This window comes from Neodiprion fabricii, chromosome 1 (assembly GCF_021155785.1).
Source record: "Neodiprion fabricii isolate iyNeoFabr1 chromosome 1, iyNeoFabr1.1, whole genome shotgun sequence".
NCBI lineage: Eukaryota > Metazoa > Arthropoda > Insecta > Hymenoptera > Diprionidae > Neodiprion > Neodiprion fabricii.
The window spans coordinates 7,213,412-7,232,351 of record NC_060239.1 but is presented as its reverse complement, the minus strand read 5'-3'; the positions used below and the strand labels follow the sequence as shown (position 1 = coordinate 7,232,351).

Genomic DNA, 18,940 nt, shown 5'->3' with positions numbered 1-18,940 from the left:
ATAATTTCCGTTAGTTTTATTGAGATAGAAACTGATATTAGAGACATCTGGGACGAAGAATTACAGAATCGTTACCACCACCATGGTTATTTTTTATTTTTTGTATAAGATTTTTTATTTTCATATAAATCATGGCCTTTACGTTCAAAGTATTTACATCAGAATTTAAGTAATAATTGTACATTGTTGGGTCAGTCGCTGTATATTTACCGTTTATGCAATGCATTTTGTATCTCTTGAAGAGATTTCCCCTTCGTTTCCAGCAAACATGCCCAGACAAATATTATTTCAATTACAATGAACGATGCGTGCATCCAGAATACGTAAGCCTCACCCATCATGTCCACCAGGGGTTGATAAGTTTTGGAGGAAAGAAAGGCGAAGAGTCCAACTGAAACACTGGCTATACAAGCTGCCATGCTCTTTATATTCGGAGCAAATAATTCACTGAGTACTATACTAGGAACAGGACAGAGTCCAACGTGAACAGAAACTTCGTACATGAGGACGGACGATGTTATCAGCCACTGTAGTTCAGCAGAATCAGTTCCACCGTTTAAAAGGGCGAAATGTGTTCCCATAAGCCCTAACGAGATGACAGTTCCAACACAGGAAACGATGAGCAACGTCTTTCGTTTACATTTGGCAGCCAAATAAATTGCCCCTACAGCACCAAAAATTGCAGCTCCACTGCCTACCATGACCATCGTGGCCGGTGGTATAAAGGTCAATCCGCCATTCGTCAGAATAGTTTCCAAGTAAAACAATACGCTATTGAGTCCACTCAACTGCATGAACAAGTAAAGCCCGATGATAATGAGCCCAGCCTTCCGGTTTTGGGGAATATTGAATTCTCGCAGTTTACTTCGGAACGTTTGGGAGTTCGACGCAGTGAGAAAGTTCTGAATGGATTTCACCTCAACGTGGATATTGATTCCCGGGTTGTATCTTGCGATCGCCTCCTCGGCTTTCCCGATTTGGTTTGTTCGGAGTAGGTGATGCGGCGACTCCGGAAGCCACAAAAAGAGGAGTATGGCGACGACGGTTGGTACAAGGCTTATGTAGGCGAAGACTGGCATGTCAACGTAGGCACCAATTATGTTCCCGCAAAGCATTCCCACCGGCGCACCACAACTTGCCAATGTCACCAATGATCCTCTGATCTTGGGGCTGGCGATCTCTCCAAGATAGAGTGGAAAACTACTGTAGCTCATTCCCATGCTCAGCCCACTGACGAATCTTGCTATGTACAGCCAAACTACGGAATTTGCCATTATGATGGAGATCCAGCCGACGATCATAGGGATGGTGATGAAAAACAGCGTCTGTTTGCCTCCGAAATAATAAACGCTAGCTGCGCCAGGCACTGCTCCCGTCAGTCGGCCAAAGTTCATTAACGAAGCCACCCAGGAAGCCTCGGTTTTGGTAATATGTAATGTTGAATTAGGGGTTGTAAGCTTGGCAATATAAGGTGACGTCCATCCTATCATCAATCCAGAGATGAAGAGCAGCAGCAAAGCTGTAATTAGACAAACGATAACCATCAGTACGCTGTGAGGTATCAGACTGAGTTCACCTGAAATCGATCAGCATGGTAGCGGGGAGAAATTCAAATCATTTGATGAAATATACAATAGTCCCTGGTCAGTTGTAAATAGCTGTTTTTCTTTACATTTTTGTGCATAAAATTTTTGTCTCCTTTCATAGTCATCACTAATTCCTTTGGGAAAACTCGCTGGTTTTGAAGATCGCACAAGTGCACTTTTTTCTAAACGTGCTAGTACTTTTCAATCAATCGATGGACTTGAGAAGAACCTGCCTAATCTTGTAGCTGTCAAAAAATTGACATAAATATGCATGTTTTTAAAAATAAATTTGCATGCATCGATCAGTACAAGAGTAATAGCAATTTCGAGAGGATACTACACCCCCTTTCCATCCCGATCAGCCACTTCCAAAAAATTTATACAAGGTTCAGTATCTCGGAACCTTTTTTTTTTTAAATGATCATATCGCACGAACTTAGGGTTGCAAAAAAAAATTAGCAAATCGACATAGGTGTCTTTGAAAATGCATCTAATCCGACAAATGTGATCAGATGAATCTTCCGGTTTTTTTTTCTTTATATCGGAAGATATTTTATAAACGAAAATTGTCTGCACAAATCACCAGAAAAATAAGACCTTCAACTTTTTTAAATGTGATTTTCTCGACGTTTTTAAATTTTCATGGTTTCAATTAAAAAATAATGTGTCGCAAAAAATCGAGTACCTTGTCAACTATTTTTTAAACTACCGGATCGGTGCAGTGTTGCATCCGCTTAAAAAAGCGTTCTTCAATTTACCAAAGATTGGTATATAGTTATATTAAGATTTGAATTTCCCCCCCAAGCTTCTCAGTGATTTGAGATGAACCGGCCATTAGCAATTCGACGAACTTAGCTCGTTAATAATCACTAACCTCCTAGGCCTCCAATCCATTGTAACCACAAAACTCTCTTGTGCGGACGTTCTTTTATGCACGTTTCAATCATACTCACGGGTTTTTTACTCGCTAATTTTCGCGTGCTACCGAATATATATACTCGAGTACCTCCACCTTCTCCAGATCATGTGATAATGTGTAGATGTTGGGTAATATTTGCGTACATCTGTAGTACTGATAAGATTTTAGATAAACAGTGAATATTCAAAAAATTCAGAGCCTCTTCTTGTTCAAATGCTTGTTTAAGGGGTTACACCTAGTTGGTGACCGAAAAAATGGCGCGTTTTTGTGATTTTTTTTTGGCATAATGGTTGCAGGTTTCGAACTTTTTTTTCCACAATAAAGGGTGTGTCTTTGAATATGTTTTATAATTTTTTTATTGGAAAAAATTCATAAATGTAAACGATATAATGTATCCCTCGGACCACTGTTCAAAAAGGGCCTTCCGCGGTGACCACTGTAACTTCCCAACCAATCACCTGAAATCACAAAACCAAATAAATTTAGTTTTTGTATCGCATTATCTAGTCCCTAATCGAAGGATTTGATACAACGTTACTTTTCGAAAAAATGGTCGCCGATCGAAAGTGAAAGTCTAAATTTCGGTGAAAAAATCACTTCATTTTCCTTGATATAAAAAAAGTATGCATCGAAAAAAAAATCCTTCGATTAAGGACTGCCTTTTGATATAAAAAAAATGTATGCAAAATTTCAAATAAAACGGTCCACTCATTTTTGTGATATCGTTGTCACCGATTCTGAAAAAGTCGTTTCGAGAAAAACGCGTTAGTTCAAAGTCGGGTGTATACATAGGTAAAGTGTAATTTATTACCTCTAAACTGAATCATCGATGCCCGGCTCATACAACAATCCTTCTGCAGACGTAGCAGCCTCTAAAATTGCAATTTGATGTTGTCTTCGCGACATCATTCATCTTCTTCCGTCCCTCACGCCTGACAATTTCGGCCGCAGCTTATTCCCATTACAAATATAAACCTTCTGTTTATTTCATACGTGTGGCCAGCGTACGAACACGATGGAATTACGCGATCGTTGCACTTGTCACACACGATAAATCTTAAAACCTAGTCCACGCGTTGCGCTCGTTCGAAATTTAACTGCACCACCACAGTCTTTACACTCCACGAACGTCGCAATCGTCGAGAAAAGTGTTATAAAATTTATGATTCGATATTCAATCGAATAGAGCAGCTGTGTGTTTTAAATAACGGTCCTCTTTTTATATAAAGGACCTGCTCCGTTATTCCTAAGTCGCGCGGCATGCGGAACCTAACTGCAAAAACGACCGTAACTCCCTCAATTTTGAACGAATCGAGTTTTTCAAAAATTCTAAGTAGATGTAACCCCTCAATTAATCGACGGATCCCTTTCATCACGTTTGTAGTGGTATTGTCAGGTAACTGCTTTGTTGCTAGCGATCTACGATCTATCTATTTCTACGAGCGTACAAAGCTGCCTCAAATTTCGCGTGTGTCTTCCGGTTGTCTTCGTAATGCGAAAGAATCGTGAACGTTTTGAAAGTCTGATCCTCGTTTATTTTATCCAGAACCATCTCGGTGTTATTTCTGAGTAGAAGTTAACGCAGGTAAATAATACCCAACCTTGGGGAGAAGTTCAACGTAAACGAACATCTCGTAAATAACCACGCATGATATATGAGCATCAACGGAAGTTGACTAGGATTCAATCCGCCACTTGAAAGGATAAAGTTTGCACTTAATATGACCAACGACTCAGCAACTCCGGCGCTGGAAGCGGTGAGCAATTTTTTTCCGCCACATTTAGTAGTCAAATAAACCATACCCAGTCTACTGCAAACCCCAACTGCACCGTCTACTGTGACGATTGTAGCTGGTGCAATAACAGTCAAACCGTCCTTGGTCGGAATAATTTTTTAGTAAAATAATACGCAGTCTACTCATTCAATTGCATCAACGTGTATGTAAAGCAGAATGACGGTTATCCCGATGTTCTTCTGCGGGGGGATATTAAAGTTTCGAATTTGTTTCCGGATGTACGTGATTTTGTCCACTAAGTAGAACAGCATCTTATCTCAGTATTCGGTTGAACTAGATCGTATTGCAGGGTTTGATTTGACATCGTGGGATTATCTGAGGCTGCAACACTAATTTGTGAAAAATGAATCAACGTGCTGGATTATTTATTAACTGTGGTCAAGATTTAATAGCACTTCACTAAATCGTAGCTCTGTTCCGAAGCATACAATCGTTTGTATTTTTATGCGGTTTATTCACTTTATCTCATGTGAATTACTGATTAATAATGTTTGTCAATAGTTTTATAAAATGCATCACTCATTGTCGATCAAATGGCGGTGTTGTAATATGTCATAATGAAAGGCAATTGATGCATCTATTAAACGATACCAGTGTCTTTCTGGGCAAATGTAATCTACGCAAAGAAATTCATCCTAACGACTTCGTTCGTTGTGAGTGCTGAGTTTAGATTAGCTTTATCATCGCAAGATTAGGTTATTTTTTAGGTTTTCATATTAGGAAATTAGAAATCTTCACCTGACAAAGATAACATACCGGGCTTTCTATGTGAATTTGGCATGACCAAAACGCTGACGGTTTCAAGATCGGTTCAAATCTTACAAAATAATTTTTTTAAATAATGAGCGCCGGTTTCCGTGGATCCTTATCAAAGACGTTCAGACATTTACAATCGACATGATATATGTGGGAATAGATAATGTACAAGTTTAATTGCGTATAAGTTTTTGCACTGATCCCTCAAGTAATTTTTCAACAAACTTCAAATATGCTGTATCGAGGAGTAGTTCAGATTATGAAGTTAATCGTCAGATAATTCAATTGAGTTGAACTTATCGTCGCATGTTCATCAGTCAATAAACTTGTTATCTAGTAACATTGAAAGAACCTTGTTTATTGTAAATACGAACCTCATTCTTCATCAAGATTCACATGAGCTGTAATCAACTTTTGTTCATTTCTTAAATTTACCTTCGGGCGCAATTGATATCTTTTATGGCTGTATAATCTAACAAGCTTAATCGATTAAGTCGGTTAAACTGGTTAATTAGCCAATAATTCGATCGGTCAACCGGCCAAGATCGGTTAACCGTCCGAAATGGGTAAACGATTTAATCAGTCAATAGTTAATTTGGCTGAAAACTAATTTGAAGAAATATCAATTGACTGGTTAATCGGTGACGTTTTAAATGTTTCAAATTGTGAGTGGTCTTGGCCGCTGAATCTTCTTTAATGGGTAAACGATTATTACAGAATTTGCCACTAAGCAAAATTAGGCAGGTGTATTGCGGTATTTCAAAAAATTGTATCGATATACACAATTTGATTTTGCTCGATTTTATTTTGTGCATGTATCTTATAATATGTATACAAATTTAAAAAATTATTATAAAAATTATGTAAGAAATGATGTTCAAATAATTAAGTTAAAGAAGTTTTAGATATTACGTCGCCTACTATGAGTATAATGTAGACATTTTACCACCTATGTGTTTTATGCTAGCTCCTAATTTTAGTCAATCTTTGTGATTTACGATGACGCTGGACCAACTTGTTAGCTCGTTCCTTCGAGCATATTTACAGTACTAAGATTTGCTAGATATTGCAAAATGCGCGTCAGTTTTTGTGCGTAATCGTGTTGTTGAAAAAAACTGTAAGATTGATAGGTATGAAACTAGGTGAAAAATTATAGCTTCTGTTTACTTGCCTGGTAAGCAACTCATCATTCGTTCTCACTTCTAATTGACGATTAACGATTTATCTAGCTCAGAAAAAAAAAAATTCTGATTCTTATCGTAGCGAAGTGCTGAGGACGACGGTCATTGGTTTAGAACGATTCAGAACTGTGTTGAACATACAACTCTGGACAACGTACACGGCAAATATGTTTTTCTGTGAGATTTTACTTGTTCATCAGTAATTGCTGAATCTCTTGTAACGATTTTCCCTTTGTTTCGGGAACGACAACCAGCGTGAATATCATCGCAATAACCATTATCGCTGCCTGAATCCAAAAGACGTATGCTTCGCCGAAAACATCCACTAGCGGCTGATAAGTCTTGGAGGAAATGAATCCTGTTAAGCCCGCAGAAATGCTTGCTAAGCAAGCTGCCAAGCTTTTTATGTTGGGCGCGAATATCTCGCTGAGAATCATACTGGGCACTGGTGTCACTCCGAGATAAACAAATACCTGGTAACTTACCAGGGATAGTATTGGCAGCCATTGCAATGGCACGGGGTCAAAGCCTTGCTCGAGAAGAATAAAATGCACGCCAAGGGCGACCATGGCCAAAGCTACTCCAAGACTCGAGCCGGCCATTAAAATCTTTCGACCTAACCTATCGGCCATGTACATCGCGAGCCATCCGGCAACGATTCCGAGTGCTCCAAGAATTATGACCATCATAGCAGGGTCAATGACGGTCAGTTTGGCATCAGTCAAGATGATCTCCATGTAAAACGTCACACTGTTCAATCCGCTAAATTGCATGAACGTGTATAAGAGCACTACGATGGTACCAGCTTTCCGATTCCGCGGTATATTAAATTCTCGCAGTCGATCCATAAATGTCAGAGCGATTGTGCTCGTTATAAAATCGTTCAGCGCGGCTACTTCGGACTTGACGTCTGCCTTTGGGTTGTATCTGATTATCGATTTCCCTGCAGCCTCCAGGTTGCCCCTGCGAACGAGTTGATGAGGAGACTCAGGTAACCAGAGAAAGAGGATGATGAAAGCGATGGTAGGCACCAGACTGATGTAGGAGAAGATGGCCATTGAGATGTAGGCACCGATTATATTCCCAGCGAGCGTTCCGACCGGCAGTCCAGTCGTCGAAAGGGTCACCAACGCTCCTCGAATCGCAGGGCTTGAAATTTCTCCGATGAAAAGAGGAAAGCTGCTAAAAGCCATGCCAATACTCACTCCGGAGGAGAACCTCGCTACGTATAGCCAAACCACGGAGTTCGCGACGATCAGGCAAATCCAGCTGAGGATGAATGGGAAACCGATGATGATCAGCGTTCTTTTACTTCCGAGAAATTGAACGCTGACTGCCCCAAGAATGGCTCCTAATAACCGACCCATGCTGATAAGCGATGCTACCCAAGACGCTTCGTCTGTTGTTATGGGGAGCGGCGAATCCGCGGCTGTCAATTGAGCCAGGTACGGTGATGACCAGCCCAGCATCAATCCGCCGACAAAGAGCATCTGTTGAGCTGCGAAAAGCAACGTTCTTTATTCTTATATTCTACGGGCTAATTGATTTGGGTTTATTGCTTTACTAACCTGCTAAAGCGCTGACCCATTGCAACCACTGGCTATGCTTGGACGCGAATCTTGATATCATATTGATTACAACTTGGGAGAGCGACCGGAGGCTCACTCATTGAACACATAAATGATACTGGACGGACCAGCTGATGAACATTGATTTATATTCCTTATCATTGCAGTGATAAGATAACAGAACTTACCTCCTGTGGTTATTCACTTGACTTAACAGTTAACTAGCTTAACGTAACGTCTTAAAGAGTTACAGTGCGATAAGTCTATGTATTCTACCAATGAACTTGAACTCGGATGAAGTATATTGGTAAGGCAATGACTTACTTCTTACCAAAAAATTTTTGCTGTTTAATTGCTTTATATTAGCCTCAGGTTCTTGTATATTTATCTATCGTTAGTGGGATGCCTTACTCACTGTCGATTCCATTCTAGTGATAAGTGCTTCAACAAGAGACACGTAATAGCTAGTAGTTTGAATCTGAACTACCGACAAAGCCTCATCGTGATAATTAACTAGTAACTTGGCTTTTTTATTCATTTGGAATAGAAAAATAAGTAAACTGGATTTTGAACAATTTTTTTTACAAAATATCCGTGGAATGATGATATCTTTCTATGAGTTCCAAAACGCAAGATGGACTAGTTATTCAAAAGCTTTAACAAATTTTCTCCTACGTTATGATTTGCTATGACTTGAAGCGAATGGGTTGCATTCAATTTCAGATGTAGCGAGCAAAGCTCATTTAAGTGCAACTTGACCCGGAGAGGGAGCAGTTTGCTGACTTTAGGCTGTGGCACGAGGGATGAGGAAACGGGAAGAAGTTTCATCATCTGCAAGTTCTTCTTGCCGCCTTCCTCGGGGTGATCCGGACCGACTGATCGTGGTTCACTCGGATTGGAAGTTAAGCCTAGAACGTCGTGGTTCCTTGGCCCCGCTGTCTGGAACATCACGGCCTCTTCAACTGCATTGAACTGTCGTTTGATAAGATTTGCTTACCCCGAAACCAAGCGTCTCAACGTCTCTTGCTCCTAAATAACTGCACACTTACAGAACCCACAATTCCTCCAGCCTTCCAAGGCTGAGCAAAGAGGGAACCGAGAAGACCTCGGCTGTATGTCGTGATGGGAAGTGATAATCCATCCGCTGTGAGTTGGGCTAGGTATGAAGAGTACCAACCGTACATGAGAACCTCTGCGAAGATAGCTATCAGCGCTGTGACAAGCGAACGGTCTTGTTATGTGTTTCTCTAAGAATTTATCGAGAACTGTATTGATTGCGGGTCAACTATTCAACTTCTTAACTTGATTAGCATCCGTTGCCAAGCTCCTGGCAATATTGATTAGAATATAATCGTTGGTTCAGCTCACCTCCGATTCCCGTGCTCCATTGCGACCATAATATATTCACACCCAGTTTTTATTCGGTTCAGATATATGGACGTACACGTTTACACTCTTCGCTGAACTGCGATTCTGACTGTGGCTGCTGCTGTGCTCTGACCTGCTACGTCAACTCCGGGCTATTGTTAAGCATTAAGTCGACAGATAAAATTAAGAGGTTCTCCATGTGACATGATAATTTGATGCCAGCCAGACGCTGTCAGGCTGTTAGCGCGAATGTGGCACCTTTGAGAAAAATAATGAACAATACAAGGAATAGTACGGATGTGTTCTTGATAAAATGATTTATTGTCAAGATCACACAAAACATTTCTTGCATGCAAAAATACAAAAACTTTTTCAAAGTTTAATATTTTTTCCGAATTTAAGAAATTCTGCAGCTCTATCGAATTCATACGATTTGGATAGCAACAGCGGGTGCAAGAAGAGAATAATCGTGAAACTGCTCCATACGTAATGACGCTATGCGTCGGGCTAATAGAAAATGATATCAAATATGCATGGCAGATGTCGGTATAGGTTACCGATTTACTCACGGATATAAATGAGTTTCTAAGGCTGTGAACGTGCCGTGAACTTGACTGTCATTTCAGAAAGCAACTCGTATTTACGCAGAACACAATGTACCGCTCATTAACGCACACAAATCGAATGCACGTTGATCTCGCGTTTCTGAAAGGGTACGAGTTGTGTTTATTGCTTGATGAATATTCTCACTATCTCTATTCCTATTGCTTATCTCTATGCCAATACTTACAACTAATATCATGTTTTAATCACTCCAGGCTTACCAAATACACATGCTCTATTAAAAGTATATTCTACCAGTTTTCGTTTGTCTTTATGCTGTTATCACGTCACTTCATGACTGTCACTACAAAATCCGCCCGACTAAGATCTTGATTCCTTAGCCAAGGACCACGATCTTGAAATAATACTAATTATATACCCGTAAATAATTACATTATATACAACTCTAAATTTGTATTCGTGAAATTTTTCCAGAAAGTGGATTAACGATATTCAAAAAAAATTTTAGCGCAAAATGTTATTAATTCTTTTATTTTATCCGCTTGATGCAAATTTTGGTGATATTTTATTCGAAAAGTAATCGAAACTTCAGTCAGTGATGTGTGGTTTGACACTTGAAAATTAGACTGTAATAAAAAAATGTTGTTCGAAGAAAAAAAAAACCAACGCGTTGGAATTGTAAACACTAGTTTATTGCTACATAAATTATGAATTTCTTATCTTACCATGAATCGGCAATCTCTGCATTCCGAAGCAGAGCGTTTTCTAAAAAAACAACTCGCACAGCCAATTTTCGCAACATTCTTTTGATTTCCTGTTCGAGAACCGAATTCTGTTTAGGGAAGGTGCGCCTATTACTCGACTCAAGCAACTATACCTTGGTTAACTTTTCTGATTTTTCACCACACAAAACTCAAAATATTTTTAGAAGTGAAATCTCTTGACGCACGTGGAAAAGTGTTGATTACGTTCAAAGTTTGAAATAGTCGTAGGTATGTTACGTAAAATAGATGCACCGCGGTACCCTAATTTTCAATATCTTTCCTCCCTCCTCCTCCCGATAAAGATAATTGTTTATAAGTTTGAGTCAACATGGCGAAACCGTTCCAATTGAATCCCTACACACAGTGTCACCTACTTTTTCATCAATAAATTTTGAATTTCCTGTAGTGATTTGCCTTTCGTTTCCGGTATCCAAACTGCAGAAAAGATTGTGCAGAATATCATGAGCAACGCGTGCAACCAGTAAACCCAAGCCTCTCCTACGGTGTCTATCAAAGGTTGGTATGACTTAGTCGCCCCGAAGGCGAAAAGCCCACTCAAAATGCCAATCATACCGGCCGCCACACTTTTTATGTTAGGGGCGAAAAGCTCGCTTAGAATCATACTGGGTACGCCAATCATTCCAACGCAGAAACTAATCATAAAAAGTATCGTAGTCGTGATTGGCAGCCATTGCAATGAGTCAGGATCAAACCCGTTATCCAATAGAGCAAAGTGTACCCCCAACCCCAGCATGGTCACGGAAACTCCAACGCTTGAGAATATCATGAGTACCTTGCGTCTGAATTTATCAGCTATGTACACCGCAACCCACCCAGTCAAAACTGATGCTCCGCTGTTTATGATCACCAATGTAGAGGGCTGGATGACGCTCACCCCGGCAGAAGTGAGAACTGTTTCCAGGTAATAAATTATAGAATTCATCCCGCTGAACTGCATGAAGAAATACAATACGATTGTGATGATCATGGCTCGTCTATTCTCCGGTATGTTGAACTCTCGTAGCCGTTCTTTGATTGTCGGAGAACCTGAGCTTTCGATGTAGGTCCTTATTGATTTGTACTCGATCTCAGGATCTATGTTCGGGTTGTACCGGATTATAGATTTCATCGCATCCTCTGTTTTCCCGTCGCGTACGAGGAAGTGAGGAGATTCAGACAACCAGAGGAAGAGCAGGACGAAGCATACATTTGGCACCAGGCTTATGTAGGAAAAGATCGTCATCGAGAGGTTGGCACCCATTATGTTACCGGTTAGTGTTCCCACGGCCATTCCAGAAACCGAGAGAGTCACCAGCGTGCCTCGAATTTTTGGACTCGAAATTTCTCCCAGAAAAATTGGAAAGCTGCTGAATGATATTCCCAAGCTCAGTCCGGCTAAAAGCCTCGATGCGTAGAGCCACGCTACTGAGTCGGCGACGATGATACAAATCCAGGCTAGTATCATTGGAAAACCAACGATTGTCAACGTTCGCTTTCTACCGATCCATTCGACCCCAATGCAGCCGAAGATCGCCCCTAAAAGTCGGCCTACATTCATTAGGGATGCAACCCATGATACCTCGTCGGTGGTCAATGGTAGTGGCGAGTCTGCTGACATTAGCTGCGCCGTGTATGGCGAGGTCCATCCGATTTTCAGGCCAATCGTCATCAACATTAAAAATGCTGAAAATGATCACAAGTTCGTAACAAGGTTCAGAAACTTCGTCGTATGATTGTGCGAAACTTTCTGCCAGTCATGCAGATCTTTTTCACGTCGGAACATATTCCGTAATTAAGTTTTTACCGTTTAGTTCTCAACAGGTATTGCAATGCTGTTAAACTTAAATTTATCCTCAAATATTTTCTAAACTCAAATGGCTGTAAAATATGTAGTAAATAACGCGACTAGATAATTGTGTTTTACTTACTTGATATTCCTGCGATCCATTGCATCCATAAGGTACCTGTGAACCAGCTACCGGTTTTGGTACTTATCAACATTTAACTGATAATTTAGCACAAACGTTGTTGCTGAACGATGGAAGTTAAATCACACAGAATTTGAGCGAACTGAACTTCAATTTTCAAGCACTATGAGTTTTATAGTGTGTACCTGTGCTAGATAAGATACTGGAGTACAGCAAATATTTGTAATATTTCAAATGAGGATTCTTCCTTCATCTCGTTATAATGTTATTTATACACGCTGGTGATTTCGACAAGTCACTTTTGTTGTTATTTATTCATTAGGTGTTAAATTTGTTATTTACCTAATAGATTAATTCATGAAATTATTACAAAGTTATGAAGTAAGAGTTAATAACTGTGCAACACCACTTCAATTGTCAAGCTGGTTCTGGTTAAAGGTACCGCAAAGTTGGATAGTTAAATTTCTGTACTTGAAATTTTACATATTAATACATAGAATAGCAGAATTGTCACATGTGTCACATCGAAGATTATCTGATTTGTCGTGCGAATGTATGGCGTCAGTAATATTCAGAGTAATCGATGCCTAGTATATTAATACGTAATGATTATGCAAATATCAATTCCAATAATAGATATACATGTACCACACTACTTGGTGATTTTAACGATTTCAACTGGGGCGTGAGTCCTGATATCAATGTCGTTTCATATGTTTCACCTTAGTGTCATCTAACGCAGTCAACTTAGTCTTGAGAAGAAATTAGTCAAGTACAAGTCAATTCAAGTTAGCGGATCGTGAAATTCGGTAACGTAGTTTATTCGTAGCACTTTCGTATAATACTAATTATTTCGACGTCGACCTGTCTCTTTGATGCCGTCAAAACTGCCTATTTATTGACGAATGTATTAGGATCGTCACCCGGAAAATGCCTTAATTCTTTTCCTGTCCCCACGCATCCCTGACCTTCACGGAAAGCTCAGTGGCTGCTTTTTCCTGTTTATGGGATGGTCTCGTATTATGAAACAATTTAACATAACATAACTTACTAGCAGCGACTGTTTGTACTTACAATTACTCTTCGATTTTACGTTCAAATAATGATTAAAAAACTTCTCACGCCACGCTTCCATGCCAAGTAATATTAGCTAAAATTCGTGTGGGATATCGGGTCGCCATGAATATTTGGCCAATTACACTTACAGGTCAGTAATTCATGGGGGTAACTTCTGTTAAGTTGTTTTTGCCGTGGTTATCAAGTCTCTACTGTATAAAATACTTATGATTTGTACCTGTTGTTGTACGCAAACAGTGGTCATCTACTTCACACACCTGAAGTCGCATTTTCCATTTCATTTTTTAATACTATTCCAACAAGCACTGGGACGTATAAATAGCGAATAAAAGTAGACCGTGCATCAAGGAGGTAAATAGGTGTTTTTACGCCGAGCGTAAGTTTTTCAATAGAAGTCGCAGGTGAGCGTGCGCTAACTAAATGAAATATTGCAAAATACGTGAGCCGAAAAAGGTTTTGCCTCCGTAATGCACGCGATACTTTATATAGCAGAAGTATGATATACGAGTCTTTTCATTGTCGCAGAAACGATTACTTTTGGTACGAAACGCTGGTAAAATAAAGCGGGCGCCAGTTGAATGAATCAACGATCCAAATTGAGAGTTGCAGTAAACTCTGACAATATATTGAGATTTCTGTCTGAGAATTGCTTAACCAATAACAATAATTTGTTACTTCACTTACCTAACAATATATGAGCATACAAGCCCAGACCGACTCTATAGGGAGTCTTTGAATACCGCACAAGGCGGCGCCGTCACATTTTAGTTTAGAAATTTGTTTATTAATTGAATAGCATAATTTGTACAGTTTGTGGTTGCATCGATATCGCCGGTAAACGCAGCGTTTGACGAGTAAAGAAAAAGTGCGTTCAAGTGATTGTATCGGTCATGGTCTTACATACAGGTCTGGACACTCGCTCAAAATTTCAATGGTGAGGGTGTCCTCTCATTGAAGCACCGGCCGTTTCGCCTAGTGACCACGAGTGTCGCTGCTATCGAGGGATTCAGGCTGTGTGACAGAGACGGAAACAGCTCGGACGGTCAACAACCTGTTTCCATCTCTCTCGCATACCCTGAATCCTCTATCGCAGCGACACTCGTGGTCACTAGGCGAAACGGCCGGTGCTTCAATGAGAGGACATACCCCCACCACCAGAGTTTCCCGACCTATATGTAAGACCGTGGTATCGGTAAACAGACCGATTGGTTCATGTTGACAGTGAAGTTGCTGATTTACTTCTTAATCGAACAAAGATAATTCTACAATAATTAATTTTTATATTATAGTTTACGACGCATATAGGCAGTATTTGTTATCATGAGAAATTGTATCATCAACTCCAGATACGAAAATCTGTAATAACTATCTGTTTCGTGTCTAAAGTCGAAGATATCAAGAAATGAAATAAGCGTAAATTATTGTAGTCTCCTTTTCTCTCCATTTTTGTTACTTGCTTTCGGAAAGTATAACATTCTAAACTATACACATAGTTATGTTTTCGTCTTTGCTCAGCCTGTTTCGTAAGTTTATTCAGTATTCGTACTATTCTTAAATTTAATTTACCCGATTTCAATGCCGACGCGACATCGTACTCGTGAATGTTGGTTAATTGTAAGGACTGTTGTCACGAGCTCCAACCACCCTTACAGATATCAGTATCGTCATGGTTATCCAGAAAATTTTACTCAAGAAAGCACATTCGTTTGAAACTTGCAAAAAGCAGGAACAGGCTTGGACAAGGTTTTAATGAATTTAGGCTAATTAACATCACTTGAAATTGTGCTCAGTTGACTCAAAGAGGGTCTCGCAATCTCCAAGTTCTTACGGTAATGTGAAATGAGTTTGTTCAACCAAACTGCGTAGAGATTCTGATTAACGAGAATGTTCAATGATAACAAAAAAAAACCTATTATCTGGTTTGCTTATTCAACACTTGTTATCGTAATCCTTTATTTTTCTGATAAATTATTTTGAATTTCCTGAAGTGTTTTTCCCTTCGTTTCCGGCATCCAAATAGCAGCAAAAATGATAGACAGCACCATCAGAAAAGAGTGAAGCCAGAAGACCCAAGACTCGCCAACAACGTCCACTAACGGTTGGTAACTTCTTGATGCAGCGAAAGCGAAGAGACCGATCGAAATGCTGGCGAAGCAGGCTGCCACGCTCTTGATGTTTGGAGCGAATATCTCACTGAGGATCATGTTGGGAACCGGGATGATTCCGATGCAGATAAACAATAGAAAAATTACACCAGCTGTGACTGGAAGCCACTGCAACGGTTCCGGATCAAATCCGCCGTCTAGCAGAGCAAAGTGTGTACCGTAGGCAGCCATGCTCACTCCAACTCCGGCGCTCGAGACAATCATCAGCGCTTTCCGCCTGAACTTATCGGCTATGAAGATCGATACCCAACCGGCCGCAATTCCCAGAACGCCAAGTATAATGACCAAAGTGGCCGGAGCGATGAACGTGATCCCTGCGTCAGTCAGGGTTATTTCCATGTAGTAAACGAGGGAGTTCATTCCGCTGAACTGCATGAAGAAGAAAAGCATGATGCTGATGATCATGGCCTGTCGGTTTCGCGGGATATTCATCTCTCGCATGCGGTCCATGAACGACAGGCCATCTCGAGCGACGACGAATTCCTTCAGGTGCTGGACCTCGAGCTTGCTGTTTGCGCCTGGATTGTATCGGGCAATCGATTTCTCAGCCTGTTCCAATTTTCCTATGCGTACGAGATAATGAGGAGATTGGGGGATCCACAGGAATATTAGAACGAACAAAATGCTCGGGACGATGCTGACGTAGGCAAAGACCTTCATCGACAAGTAGACGCCCATCGCGTTACCGATCGTCGTGCCGAACGAGAATCCAGACATCGCCAAAGTCACCACAGTCCCTCGGATCGTTGGACTGGAGACTTCGCCGAGGTAAAGAGGAAAGCTACTGAAAGACATCCCCACCGATATACCGCCCAGAATTCTGGCTACGTACAGCCAGTTCACTGAATCTGCAACCATGATGCAGATCCACGCCATTATAAGAGGCACACCGAGCGCGGTCAAGGTCTGCTTGCTTCCCAAGTACTCGACGCAAAATCCGCCAACAAATGCTCCCAGGAATCGACCGAGATTCAAAAGTGATGCCACCCAGGAACCCTCGTTCGGAGTTATCGGAAGTTCTGAATCCTCTGCTGTTAATCGCAGTAGATACGGCGATGTCCAACCAAACATCAGCCCCACGGTAGTGGACATCAGTAATGCTGCGAATGATAAGAGCTCGTTATCATTGTCTTATGTTTCGAATATTACCGTATTTCATTTCAACATTTTGTATCAAACTCCTATGCATCCGCTAACGTGCGTTTTCCACTATAATAAGGGCTCTTAGGAACACTGAAGCTTCTCAATTTTTACCGTTATTAGAAAAAAAAAAACATTCAAATCCACCGACCATAAACAAAACTCAACGCCAGAAGTGCTAGTCTTGCATGAATGGGCGGAATTCGCTACAAGGTTACCGCGTAGGCATCAGCCGGGCTCTAAGCCTGAAGAGATAACTGAGTGTGCTGACAGATTTCTTCTCAATTTTTATAATTGTTGGAAATACACATTATCAAGATTCGAAATGTAATTTTTGTTAGTAATTGTACTTATTATTATCGAAATGCGAAGCTCATGTAAAAAGCTGTACCTTGGTGACATAATACATTGCAACACTTTTTTGTGCGAACTTTGTAATTGAGAGTTTAAGAAAATTGGTTAAAAACTTTAAAAGTAGCATAAATTGCGTTTTGTTCTTCGTGAAGTTGAAGCTAGCAGCCAAATATGTTAAACTTTTTAGAAATATGAAAATGCAGTTCAGTTATCTAAATAATTCTATAAAAATATTGGGAGTTTAAGGTATTTCACAAAATTTAGATTTTCGGACTTCTCTACCTTACGAATGAATATTAGAACGTTCGGCTGCTAGCTTTAGCCTCGTTTTTTCTTTAAATCTTCTCTATCACTTGTCGAAGGACGAAATATCCACTCGCTATCGTAAGACATTTCGAAGAACAATTTGTCGCCCAGGTGGATGGTGTTCATTCACATGGTTACACAACTCAATAACTATCTGCCCGTTCAAACGTTATTCTGGATGTGTTACAAGTTATGCGAACGATTTTGACTCCGATTATAATATCACCTTTTCGCGTAATTCGTTAACTATGAATCAAAATTGAGAAAAAGAAGTATTTCTTACAAATTGTAGAACCACTCGATTTGAAAGAAATGTATTTTAATTCATTTGTTATAATTTAATTATCGATTATATTTTACTAACCTGTCGCTGCGGCGAACCATTGCAGCCAAAGAACGTTTTCTAACCAACTAATGTTCCTGATGAAAGCCATAATTCAACACTTCGGCACTAGACATTGAACGACGCTAGTTCATTCGACGTCTGTGGCAAGAGGACTAACATATGATTCCGAAATGCCGTGACTTTTATAACGATTGTTTGTCTCTTAGATAAGATAAAATTACCGAATCTAATTCCGTATGTCGAATATTCGCAAGTCGCGCGTCGTGCGATATGCTCCGATCAAATAGATTGTAGGCAATATCAGTTCATCAAGGAAATCGAAATCCTCTCTTTCCCTGATAAAGTTTCATTTAAAATTTTATCTGTAAATATGATTAGCAAATGACATGATAGAAAAACTCGTATTCCCTGTCTGCAGTAGGAGGAAGTCCCCTAGTGCCGGACGCATAAGGTTATTCGTTAATAAAATCCCAACCTACGTGAAAACATAATGGTTTTTATTGTTATGTTCATCTTTGGAGTATTTTGAATGATATAGTAACTTTGTGAATTGTCATTTAACGTTAAACTAAGTAAAAAATATTATTGTATTTATTAGTAAAAACCAGTAAGTCAGAAAAGAGGCACCTAGTACCGGACACTGATAGTACGACTGGAAAGAAATCATTAATAAATCTTGCAATGTTCGCAAACATATCGGCCATAGAACTCAGAAATATCTGTGCACACCTCATGCACTAGTTCTTTGAAATTTGAGCCATGCATGGTATTTTTGATAGTGTATCTTTCAGCGCAGCTTCTCTACCCGTCATATTTCCACCCAAGATCTTTTGAATTGCCTTTTTCGTGTTTTCTTCGGACCATTTTCCATTCTTGATTATTTTCGATTGGTTAGTTATGGTAAAATATCACTAAAATAAGTAGGAGCAAGTTTTGTATAAGTAACAAAAATATGAGAAAAAAATGGATGTCCGGTACTGGAGGACAAATCAAGTGTCCGGTATTAAGGACACGTAATGCACGCGTGAATGATAAAATATGTGCTCGTTCGCAATATATCAACTTTCATTGGACATTGTTTGAAAGAATACATACCAACAAACGTCCCAGAGGACAAACAAA

General features: G+C 40.0%; 5 protein-coding genes across 7 annotated transcripts; all 5 read right to left on the bottom strand.

Annotated features, from left to right (window-relative positions):
* Position 1: 1 nt before the first annotated feature.
* LOC124177204 (facilitated trehalose transporter Tret1-like) lies at positions 2 to 2,586 on the bottom strand. Its single transcript, XM_046559351.1, has 2 exons — positions 2,461 to 2,586; positions 2 to 1,519 (listed from the first exon to the last, which is right to left on the bottom strand). Exons 1-2 carry the CDS (start codon positions 2,531 to 2,533, stop codon positions 207 to 209), a joined length of 1,386 nt encoding a protein of 461 aa, XP_046415307.1. The 5' UTR covers positions 2,534 to 2,586; the 3' UTR covers positions 2 to 206.
* A 3,272-nt stretch (positions 2,587 to 5,858) lies between these two features.
* LOC124177244 (facilitated trehalose transporter Tret1-like) lies at positions 5,859 to 7,947 on the bottom strand. The gene is made up of 2 exons (XM_046559406.1): positions 7,807 to 7,947; positions 5,859 to 7,736 (listed from the first exon to the last, which is right to left on the bottom strand). The coding sequence occupies exons 1-2, from the start codon at positions 7,865 to 7,867 to the stop codon at positions 6,424 to 6,426; spliced, it is 1,374 nt and encodes a 457-aa protein (XP_046415362.1). The 5' UTR covers positions 7,868 to 7,947; the 3' UTR covers positions 5,859 to 6,423.
* A 368-nt stretch (positions 7,948 to 8,315) lies between these two features.
* LOC124177299 lies at positions 8,316 to 9,276 on the bottom strand. Of its 3 annotated transcripts, XM_046559497.1 has the most exons (3): positions 9,109 to 9,276; positions 8,856 to 9,019; positions 8,316 to 8,768 (listed from the first exon to the last, which is right to left on the bottom strand). In XM_046559497.1, the coding sequence occupies exons 1-3, from the start codon at positions 9,117 to 9,119 to the stop codon at positions 8,446 to 8,448; spliced, it is 498 nt and encodes a 165-aa protein (XP_046415453.1). In that variant the 5' UTR covers positions 9,120 to 9,276; the 3' UTR covers positions 8,316 to 8,445. The 3 variants fall into 3 exon arrangements, with proteins under 3 accessions (XP_046415453.1, XP_046415460.1, XP_046415468.1); XM_046559504.1 differs by having other exon boundaries at positions 8,316 to 8,778; positions 8,856 to 9,276; XM_046559512.1 differs by having other exon boundaries at positions 8,316 to 8,745; positions 8,856 to 9,276.
* Positions 9,277 to 9,494: 218 nt separating this feature from the next.
* LOC124177215 (facilitated trehalose transporter Tret1-like) lies at positions 9,495 to 12,563 on the bottom strand. Its single transcript, XM_046559361.1, has 2 exons — positions 12,431 to 12,563; positions 9,495 to 12,185 (listed from the first exon to the last, which is right to left on the bottom strand). The coding sequence occupies exons 1-2, from the start codon at positions 12,501 to 12,503 to the stop codon at positions 10,873 to 10,875; spliced, it is 1,386 nt and encodes a 461-aa protein (XP_046415317.1). The 5' UTR covers positions 12,504 to 12,563; the 3' UTR covers positions 9,495 to 10,872.
* Positions 12,564 to 14,262: 1,699 nt separating this feature from the next.
* Positions 14,263 to 17,967, bottom strand: LOC124177222 (facilitated trehalose transporter Tret1-2 homolog). The gene is made up of 2 exons (XM_046559373.1): positions 17,837 to 17,967; positions 14,263 to 16,772 (listed from the first exon to the last, which is right to left on the bottom strand). The coding sequence occupies exons 1-2, from the start codon at positions 17,904 to 17,906 to the stop codon at positions 15,460 to 15,462; spliced, it is 1,383 nt and encodes a 460-aa protein (XP_046415329.1). The 5' UTR covers positions 17,907 to 17,967; the 3' UTR covers positions 14,263 to 15,459.
* Between the last annotated feature and the right edge of the window lie 973 nt (positions 17,968 to 18,940).

Excerpts from the sequence above, each read along its gene's own strand:
- LOC124177204 (XM_046559351.1), bottom strand. The coding sequence starts at position 2,533 with ATGATTGAAACGTGCATAAAAGAACGTCCGCACAAGAGAGTTTTGTGG. Across the intron at positions 1,520-2,460 it reads ATGGATTGGAGGCCTAGGAG|CTTTGCTGCTGCTCTTCATC; the intron begins GTTAGTGATTAT and ends GTCTAATTACAG.
- LOC124177244 (XM_046559406.1), bottom strand. The coding sequence starts at position 7,867 with ATGATATCAAGATTCGCGTCCAAGCATAGCCAGTGGTTGCAATGGGTC. Across the intron at positions 7,737-7,806 it reads ATGGGTCAGCGCTTTAGCAG|CTCAACAGATGCTCTTTGTC; the intron begins GTTAGTAAAGCA and ends TGCTTTTCGCAG.
- LOC124177299 (XM_046559497.1), bottom strand. Across the intron at positions 8,769-8,855 it reads CTGGAGGAATTGTGGGTTCT|TTGAAGAGGCCGTGATGTTC; the intron begins GTAAGTGTGCAG and ends AGTTCAATGCAG.
- LOC124177215 (XM_046559361.1), bottom strand. The coding sequence starts at position 12,503 with ATGTTGATAAGTACCAAAACCGGTAGCTGGTTCACAGGTACCTTATGG. Across the intron at positions 12,186-12,430 it reads ATGGATCGCAGGAATATCAA|CATTTTTAATGTTGATGACG; the intron begins GTAAGTAAAACA and ends GATCATTTTCAG.
- LOC124177222 (XM_046559373.1), bottom strand. The coding sequence starts at position 17,906 with ATGGCTTTCATCAGGAACATTAGTTGGTTAGAAAACGTTCTTTGGCTG. Across the intron at positions 16,773-17,836 it reads ATGGTTCGCCGCAGCGACAG|CATTACTGATGTCCACTACC; the intron begins GTTAGTAAAATA and ends TATCATTCGCAG.